Below are 10,558 nucleotides of genomic sequence, written 5' to 3' on the forward strand. Positions count from 1 at the left end.
ACAGAGAGCCAAATTAAACATGTTAGGCAAAAATATCCAATGAAGGAATTTAACTTTATCTAGATTATTTTTATATAAAGCAAATTATCAACAAATAGGTGATTAAACCATTATTATCACTTATTCCTTAAGAGTTCCATGGCAAATTGTTCAAGACCAGTTATATCCTTGAATAAGGGCCAAAATCCTGAAGCAGAATGTGCCATGGGTCTTGGGTAGAAATTTCAACATCTGCCACTGATACTTGGTGAAATAAAGACTAAAACAAACAAAAAATATCATCAGATAATGGCCAAACTCATCTTTTTTCTTCCATCACACCATCATCTATCCACACCAGAAATTGGCATTTTTTTTGCCTCTCTTGACACAGAATATGATTTCTTGAATAACAACTATGTTTCCCAACAGCTTAGCTTGTCTAAGTTAGCTAGCTGCCAGTTATTTAATTGCCTTGAGTCCAGGAAGTAAAAAGTAGCACTTGAGAGTAAGAGTGTGAATCAAGATAAGGAAGCTATTATTTACTTGAGCTCTAGAGAGTCCATGAAGGAGCTTTATTACTCCCAGAAAGTTGATCAAAATTAGTTTACATGTTCAAAGAATACTATTTATGCATGCAGAAATATCTGTGAGATTACACACTAAATTTATAATGGTAGCTAATTTTGATGAGGTGGTAGGAAAGAGAGCTTCAGGTTTGATGTTTTTAAAAAATTTTTTATGGCCACACCTATGGCATATGGAAGTTCCCAGGCCAGGATTGAATCTGAGCCACAACTGTGACCTATGCCACAGCTGCAGCAATGCTGGATCCTTTGGCCCACTGTGTTGGGCCAAGAATTGAAACCACACTTCCATAGCGACCTAGGCTGCTGTACTCAGATTCTTAACCCACTGTGCCGCAGCGAGAACTCCTTGATTCCTTTTTTAACCCTTTGAACAAGAATTATTTATACATTATTGGCATAATTAATTTTAAGATACAGATGTAAATATAGATTTGTAAGTTTTTTTTCTGAGGATGGAGCGGTGTTTCATCTCATGATAACGTATGAGTCTTTTTGTTACATATTTTGACTTTGGATAAAAATGATGTATTATCTGGCCAGAGATGCACTAGTTTTAAATTTTGTACATCTGAGGTAACAATTTGAAGGATTTCTTTCATTTTATTGCTTTGTTTATCCTTAAAGTAACAGAAAAGATTTAAATATTAGAAATTACTTTTGGAGCAACTAACATTTATATACAACATTTCATTTGTGTTGCTATGGATCAGAATGCATAGTAGGTGAATTTCAACACAATCTAACAATTGGCCGAATCATTGCCATGGTAACTCAGGAGTCCACATACTAAGTATGTGCCTTGATTAGGCTATAAATTTCACTCACCTAAAGTATCAGATTTATTAAGCAGAAAAAGTTATAGTCCACAAATCATGTATGCGCCAGAAAAATAAGCAATAAAAATTACTCAAACTTTATATGATTTTGATAAGAAAAATTTTGAATATTTCAAAAGACTATATTTACATGTGGGGTGGTACAGGAGCCTAAGGAAATTTTTTTTTTAATACATTTAATTTAAGGAATGACTATCAGATAGAGATGGATGGAATTTAGCATGGTATGTGTCAAATACAACTCAGTATCAGATGTTTTTCTGGAAGCCACCATCTGAATCTTTAGATTTTCAAGCGCCAACTTAGAGCAACAAAACGAAAGGCTCTTGAATCTATGTACCACTAAATACAATCCAATTTCCATTATAGATGATGCACTGGAGAAAAATGATATCCCACAGGTGCTTAGAAACATAGCCCTGTCTATTTAACTCCGTCAATATATCTCACACATCGATTTATTTTGCATGCCTATGTCTATTTCAAAGCAGTTTATTCAATGGTTCATTCATTGTTATCTAGTAGTAATATCTTCTTTCATGCTTTTATTGAGGTATCTATAAGAACTATACCAAAAAAATCAAGAAGAAGCCCAAAACCTATAAGGCATTTATAACTTTCTTTTGCTATGAAATTATAGTTAAATAATTTTTCCTTCAAATTATGCATATCTTTTTGACTGATTACAGGAAGACCCTTTGTCTGATTATGAAATAATGACTGGAAATAGCCTGTGTAAGTATCCACTTTGTGACTTTTAATCCCTTTTTCTTGGAACTGTTTTGTTTTTAAGCCACTTAAAAATTTTGTCTAATAATTTTTGTTATTTAAAGAGCAGTAATAATTCAAAATAGCCAATAATAATTTAAGTCCAAATAATCAACATAATTTCCTGAATTTTTAGTGCCTTTGACCTAGATAAAAAATTTATGGTGTCAAGGGCTATATATAAGAAGTAATCCCTTCATAGTAAAGTTTTAATTTTCATTGGTTTCTAAAGTTCAATTTAAAAAATCTTGTATTAATGATACTTATGTATTGAACAAAACTTCATGACACTAATCAAAACACACTCTGATTGTAGACTATGACCTGACAGGTTAATATAAAATCCCATCTAGTGTTTATAAAATAATTAATAAAATACAAAAGAGATGAGTAGTTTTCAATATAGTTTTCTGCTTCATCTCTCTGGAGTCTTCTTGGGTATTCAGAATTGGTATTATTATTAAAACCATGAGAAAGTAAATTTATCACTTTAGACTGGCACATATGCTCCCATGGTCTGATCCCAACCATTTTTTCCATTCTTATCTCTACTTCACCCACCTAAATCCCAGAAAAATAGAAGAGTCTATTCTTCCTAAAACACAACCCATCCTGTCCCAGTTTTTTGTCTTCATCCTTGCTGCCTGAAAGTCTCTCTCTTTCTCATGCCCTTCACTACTAGTCTGTGAACCCAGTACTAGTTGTTAGCATTTATTAGTGCTTACTACATACTATGCATTTTACTAGGAGCAGTATTTCATTTGTGCCTTCTAACGATCCTATTTTATGGAGTCAGAAAACTTTGGCTAGTGATCTAGACAGTAAGGGGTGATGTGGGATATGCACCCAGGCAGACTCCAGATTTCATACTGTGATACATTAATTCCAAGTTCCAATAAACTATAAAGAGCAAGAGAAAAATAATAGTTCTCCCACTGATATTTCCTTTCTCTTTTTTATCTACCCCTGTAACTCCCTAAAGTCAAACTAATTTCTCACCACCAATAAAGTTTGCGATGTACTCATCTTGTTTCCTCTGCTAGGCACTCTGACTCATCTTAGTAGTCTTTGTGTTAAATAGCAAAATGCCTTGCATATGGTAAGCCCTCTATAAATATTGGTTATATGAATTTATCATTGCCAGAATTTAGATAATTCAGACTGTGTTACAAATGACCTCTGAAAAAATATTTAAAAATAAATTTAGCAAGGTTATAATTTCATAAACAATGATCAAATTTGAGTGATTATTTTTTCATAAATTTGATTTTTAAAGTTCAGTTTATGAAAGTGACCAACTCTTTGGACACTCTAGTTTCAAATCCATTCAGTCAATTACATGTTTTGTTTTGCGTTGTTTTACTGAATCAGACAATAGAATTTGAAATTATTATTTGAGAATCCTGGGAGAATTTTGTTTACTCTAAAGAACCAAAATGTTAAAAATGGAAACAATTCTTTATAATATGACTGTATATTTTACTATTTTATTTGGTTTTCACTGAACTGCTGCAAAATTTTCATTTTCTATACATGCACATATGTAGACTCATCTATATAATAATAAATAGTCTGGAAAAGGAGGGAAAATATCAATTAATTATTTTTCTTACATGATGCCAAGCAAATGTCACCACTTTTTTATTCTTGAAGATAAACTGGATCCTTTAATACTATTTAGAGATAATCTTAGTTACTCAATTTCTTGAATTTCAGAGGGGAAGTGATTTGAAGAGTATTTGAGGGTTCTTTCTCATAAGGCAGCAAAAGATTACATTTTCTTGCCTTCAAATGTTGACATTACATTTCATTTTGACAACTATCTATAGAAGTTTTAAAGTCTAACTATTTCTGCTTAAATAATACTACTAACTACAGCTCTGAAATTAACCACTTCTACATATGATGTAAAATAATTAGATTTAATACTCGATTTTTAGTCTTTCATATTTACATTGAAAATACACATTGATAAAATTACATAATAAAGAAAAAGGTAATTATTTGGAAGTTGGTGGTAAATTATTATTGCATCCAGAACAAGGATTCTTAGAAGAATTCACTGTTAGAATTGAATACCAATTTTCTTCTGAAACTTCTACAATTTGAAAAACATTAGCTCACTTTGAAAAGTTAAAATATTAAAACTAATTTTCTAAAGCACCATTATGCCAGTTTTAAGAATGCTAGAACTTCTCTCAAAAGTAAATTACTTCAGAATTATTCTTGAATTAATAAGTAATAATTTTCTTTTCAGTTACCTAAAGCACAAATAACTAAGCCAGGATTGTTAATTACACTCACTGATTATCATGGACAGACAACATCCTATTAAATTATCTTACAAAGTGGAATCAAGCTAGAGACCCAGAAGAATATGGATAGAGCAGCTATATGACTTAAAGAAGAAAAGCTGATTTTCATAATTAGGCTCACACTAGGATTAGTGCTAGTAGTATTTTATTGATCCTTGGTGGAAGGAATGGGTCTCTAAAGCTTTCCTGGAGATTTACCCAAAGTAAATAAACAAGAAGCTCCCTAGATCTGCCCTTTGACCTAGAGAATATTATGACATTTTCTTTGAGCATTAGTTACTCTTTAAGCTGAGTTATTCTTCAGTTCGAATGTTGTTACACATCATACTATTTGTTAACTTATTCACTAGAACTTACAAAAGAGTTTTAAGGTGCTATCAAGGGAAAATTAAGAGCAGTGTTTTCTGGGATAAAATGCTCCTTTCACACAACACATTTCTCTTATCATATTGGTGTTGCCTTTAGTGTACCTTAGTCACTATTACCCAGAAATAAATGCATAACTCTATTCTTGCGTTTAACGGGCATGAGAAAATGATGTAACATTTTCATTTTGACTATCCTTGTTAAACGAGGCTAAGCGAGCCTGTCCTTGACAGGTGTCAGCCTCCTAATCAGCACCACTGGGCAGCCTTTTGCAGATTTCAGCCAGTGGAAATCCCCCCGACCCCCAACTTAAACAAAGCCATTTAATTCGGTATTAAGACAACGTAAAAAAAAAAAAAACCACCAAATACTAATAAGTAAAAGACAACGTAAAGAGGCATAGCCTGCCAACATGAACCTACATGCAAGCCAGAGGAGATTTATAATTTTCTTCCTCAGGGAGGGAGTGACTAACACTCGCACACTGACCATCACCGTAAACAGGTAAAGAGAGTGAAATGGCTCAACGTACACACACCCCGCTCCATACCGGGGACGAGTCTCCAAGCTGCGGTTTGTGCTCTCGGAGGGCCAGGCTGAAGCTGACCGCCCCCACGGCCACGCTGGACACCCCCAGCCCTATCTCCAGCACAGAGAGCACCAAGAGGCTCCCAATAATCTGGCCGCTGGTGCACATCCTTCCTCGGTCATCATTCCTTTCAGATCAGAGAGGGAAACCAACCATCCACCTTCTTTCTTCCACTATCCTCCTTACCCCTTTTGCCCCCTACCAGACCCCAAAACTTTTCTTTCTTCACCAGTGAAGCATTATCCACAAGGACTGGATTTCCAGAACCGAGATCCTCTTCCCTGACCCGGCTAGAGGCAAAGAGTCACTCCACCCCCTGGCACGTTCAGACAGGATTCGTAGAAGGATTTTCCCGGTTCGGTGTTTGGAATCCAGGAGAGGAAATTACACCGGTAGAACGGCTTTCAAATAAGGAGCCGGAAACCTGGAGGAGCCATCGGAGCTCGGAGCCCGGCTCGGAGGCGCTGTCCAGAGTTCTGCCGCGTTCCAAGTCTCCGCAGGGAAACGCCGCTCCCTCCTTAGCTTCCCAGACCTTTCAGGCTCCCCTTCCTTTCCTTGCCAAGTATATGAGCTTGGCTTCCCTGAGATCCAAAGCGGAACTGCTCACAGCTTCTCTCCCCTCTTCTCCCTCGTCTTCTTTCCTTTGTTTTCGTGGTAACGCAAAGTGCTTCTACGAGTCCGTTGGTCCCACGCTGAGCGGGCGGATGATATTCAGCACCACGCTCCTCGCAAATGCTGTGTCGCCAAAAAAAGCGACCTTGTCTGATGGCCTTTTTCCGTCTGGGTTTCTTCTCCCTCGTCGTCGTCCTCTTCCTCCCCCTCTCTCTTGATCTGATTCTTTCTCATTGCAGTGACCTCATTGAGTATTAAGAGGTTGACGGAGGAGGTAAAAGCTTGATCTGCTTGTGTCCAGAACCAATACTCTTGGCTGGCCCTTGATTGGCCCGACCTCAGAATCCTTAAAACAGAGATCTAAGCGATCCTACCTTCACATTCCCCCCCCCCCACCCTTTGCTCCTTTCTGGGCTTCTGCCCAGATGGGAGGGGAGGTGATGCCTACATCAACATGGGGCTCATCCTGGGTAAAACTTTCTTCTGCGTCTACAAGGGGGTAGGGCGGGGGTACCGTGGGTAAAGAAAGACAGAGGGCAGGGGGGATGGAGAAAGGACAGACTCTTAAATTCACTAGGATTCCGAAGGACCATCACAGAAGAACTCTCTCTAGAAGAGCTACATTCAAGCCTGATTTAAGGAGCTGTTCACTCCCCACTGTCATGACCTATCACCTTCAGTATCTGATGGTGGGGAATACACAACTGGCTGGGGCTTGCCTCCTATGGGGAAGTAGCCAAGGTTCCTCCTCAGCCAGCAGCTTACCTACATGTTTTGCCTAGCGTCAGCAGACCACACACCTGGGAGGTGTGTTTTCACTCAAATTTAGGAGCTCTGTACATTTAAGTAATACATTGTAAAGGGCATTGTTATTAAAACAAAAATCTGGCTCATTGCAAAGCTGTTTATGACAGTCTGCCCTTATCAGAATCATTAGGGCAAGGGCCAGCCATGGCTCAGGTGATTTTTTACTGTATTCTGATGCACATGGGACTCTATAAGTCTGGGAATCACACAGTATGAACCCCATTTTCATGTCCCTGATTTTACTTCATGAAACATCCCAAGGTGTTCCCAACAACTTCACATACCCCCACTCCCCATCAGGAAGATCCATGGAGTAGGGGTATGTGAAGGTGTTGGTGGGACATCTTTCCAAAAAAACTGGCTTCTGGGGAATTTGGAGGTGAAGGAAAACAGAAGAAAGGCGGATTGGGTTAGGACACATTGTGAAAGAGCAGAGCATTTACCTCTGAATGTATGCAGACTAGACCAGTGCAGTTATCTCCCATTAGAAACATTTTCTCTTTTTTAAGAAGAACCCGAGTGACGAGAAACTAAAGTTAAGTGATATACAATCTCTATCCTAAGTGTCAATTTCAGTTTTCTTAAATTTGATTCAAGGCTTGTTTCATAGTTAAAATTCAATTATATAGTATAATTCACTTTTCTTATGATCTATTTATATTACGTATTAAAAAAAATTGAGACTTCTTCCCTTAAAAATAAAAAATCAAGGCAAATAAAACTATAAATTATTAGAGTCTTAATAAGTCTTAAAGAGTCTTCACTTATGGTGTTATTTGGAGAACTTAAATATTTATTTTCAGTAATTAGTGAATTTACTTTCCACTTTTTGAAAACTCAGTCCATGAAACAGCCAATCATCAGAATCCTTCAAATAGTTTTTGGCTTTAATGAAGAGTGTTTTATTTTATTTAAACCTTGCAAAAGTCATTTAAATGATCCAATTTATGTGTAGCAATAATGAAGTATCTATGTTGCCTAACTTTTTGTTTGTCTTTTTTAAAAAAATTCTTCCCCATTGAAAAGAGAAAGCTATAGTAATTGTTAAAATAGATTAGTTGACACACCCATATAAAAGAGTATATATAGGAAGGGAAATTAATTTTTAGAGAACACAGAGGTATTCTTAACAATGAATAAATTTCACAGTGAGAAAGAAATGAGTAAACCATGTATTATGATTGAACTTTCACCTTTGAATGTAATGGTTAGAAACATGCTTTTTTTAAATACTCAAAAGCTGAATCATATGCCCAAATATTATCAATTTTCAGTTTGTGAAAATCAAATGTATATATAAAAATTAAATCTATCCTCACTTATAAATGACAGTCAATGAGTCATGCTAAAAGAGAAGCATTTATAGGAATAAAATAAAACAATCATCCCCACAAAAAAAATTAGTTTTGTATTTAAAAACATGAAAATCAGTGTTGTTAAAACTTTCAAAAGAATCTTACATTACTTTGTCTAGGGGACAAAGTGTAATTTGCAGCTCCTTTTAAATGATGAAAATATCTCCACCCCCAGGTTAATGTAGGACTGCTGAATTTTACTCTTAACCATGGAAATCATAGCAAAAATAGTGGGTTCAAATTAGAATCCTCTACCTCTCAAATTTATTTATTAGAGAAAGAATTAATATAAAACAATAAATCAAGAGAAAAATAAATTACACTGCTGTCCAAATACGAGTAGCTCTATAATGAGAGGATTTAATTTTTATTATGCCATGGTGCACCAAAAAAGCTATTCATGAGATCCTCTGATAGATACATTGTTCAATACTTGCACTTCTTCAATAGGAGCTATAGTATAAAAAAAAATCTCAAGTTTGCCACCTGCTGGTTTATATAGGATACAGTGAATATGAATGTGTAGCTAATCTCAAAATAATTCTTATTAAACTTACTAGCTAATCAGAAAAATAGCCTGCATAATTGCTTTAAGAATCTAAGTTCCAATAAGAGTATGAGAGTTCTGAGATCTTCTGTACCTTTTTACTCAAATAAGATTTATAGAATTTTTTATATTGAAGTATAGTTAACATACAACATTGTTTTTTTTAATTATTATTTATTATTATTTTTTTCCCACTGTACAGCAAGGGGGTCAGGTTATCCTTACATGTATACATTACAATTACATACAACATTGTTTAAGTGAACAGCATAAACATTTATATACATTATGAATTCATCACCACAATAAGTTTGATAATCATCTGTCACCATACAAAGTTATTGCAATATTATTGACTATATTCCTTATGCCATATGTAGAAATTTTAATACACAGATATAGGAAAATTCAGGAGTTGGTAAACAAATACCACCTGTCTTTATATAACCAAGTAAGTTGATGAAATAATCAAGTCAGTCACCAACATAAGGTTAGTAAATGAAAAGCTCAAAATTTTTAAATGGTTAATCTTGAGTTTTGTTTTGTTTTTTTAATGGCCACATCCATATCCATAAGCGTATGATAGTTCCCAGGCCAGGGTCTGAATCCAAGCCACAGCTTCAACCTACATCACAGCTACAGCAATGCTGGATCCTTGAACCCACTGTGTGGGGTTGTGGATTGAACCCATGCTTCTGCAGCAACTCAAGTCACTGTAGTCAGATTCTTAACCCACCACACCGCAAGAAGAACTCCAATATTTGATTTAAAGTGTTCAAGCTATTAAAAACTAAATTTATATGGTGACCTTGGACAGTGGACTGAATGACTAGAGTAGTATAGAAGATAAAAGAAAAGAAAAATCACAAAATTGTTACAAACTATTTACTAGTAAGTGGTATGAGTCTGTTTAATATTTTAATACTCTTGTCAGTGTGGATAGAAATGATTGTACCTAAGACTTAGCAAGGAGGTTACAAAAAACACTTTTTTGCCTTATTTAAAGCTCAAGAAGAAGAAATAATTACACCTGAATTTATCTTTTGCCTTTTTTGTCTTCTAATGATAGTATTGCTCAGAAGTCATTATCTAATAGTATCATCAGTGCTTATGAAAATTAAAGAAAATATAGTACTTAGAACTGTATTTATCACAATTTTCCATTTATGTCTGAACTGTCTTTTGATTTTTACTGACTCTTAAGCATGTGAAAATCCCAAATTATGTATTTTATACAGATTTCTGTTTTTAATTGTCTATTTGTACTCCTTGCTTTTACAGAGTAATGAGGTCTGGATTTACTCTCCCACTATATACAATATATGCAATCTAATCTTCTGACCATAGGCATCTAACATACCATGTTACAGGAAGAAAGATGCCAGAATTCACCTTGTGGTTCAGCGGGTTAAGAATCTGACTAGTATCCATGAGGATGCGGGTTCCATCCCTGGCCTTGCTCAGTGGGTAAAGGAACTAGTGTTTCTGCAAGCTGCGTAGGAAGATGTGGCTTGGATCCCGCATTGCTGTGGCTGTGGCGCAGGCTGGCAGCTGCAGCTCCAATTTGACTCTTAGCCTAGGAACCTCCATATGTCACATGTGTGGCCCGAAAAAGAAAAAAAAAAAAGGAGAGGGGTACCAAGCAGAGCACAGTAGTCTTAAGAAATCGTGGGACAAACAGCAGAGTTCTTTTTTTTTTAATGGCCTTACCAACAGCATATGGAAGTTTCTGAGATTTGACTTACACTGATACCAGGCTGGGATCGAACTCACACCTCCGCAGTGACCTGAGCC

The 10,558-nt window shown here is 35.8% G+C and overlaps 1 protein-coding gene across 2 annotated transcripts in view; it reads right to left on the reverse strand.

Moving 5' to 3' along the window:
* The window catches only part of TMEM196 (transmembrane protein 196), a 56,552-nt gene extending 50,238 nt beyond the window's left edge, over nucleotides 1–6,314 (reverse strand). For both annotated transcript variants that reach the window (XM_047753439.1, XM_047753438.1), the window contains exon 1: nucleotides 5,387–6,314. In XM_047753439.1, coding sequence (XP_047609395.1) covers nucleotides 5,387–5,551 — 165 coding nt within the window. In that variant the 5' untranslated portion in view covers nucleotides 5,552–6,314. The remainder of the gene's footprint in view (nucleotides 1–5,386) is intronic.
* Nucleotides 6,315–10,558: the final 4,244 nt, after the last annotated feature.

This window comes from Phacochoerus africanus, chromosome 11 (genome assembly GCF_016906955.1).
Source record: "Phacochoerus africanus isolate WHEZ1 chromosome 11, ROS_Pafr_v1, whole genome shotgun sequence".
In the NCBI taxonomy this organism is placed as follows: Eukaryota; Metazoa; Chordata; class Mammalia; order Artiodactyla; family Suidae; genus Phacochoerus; species Phacochoerus africanus.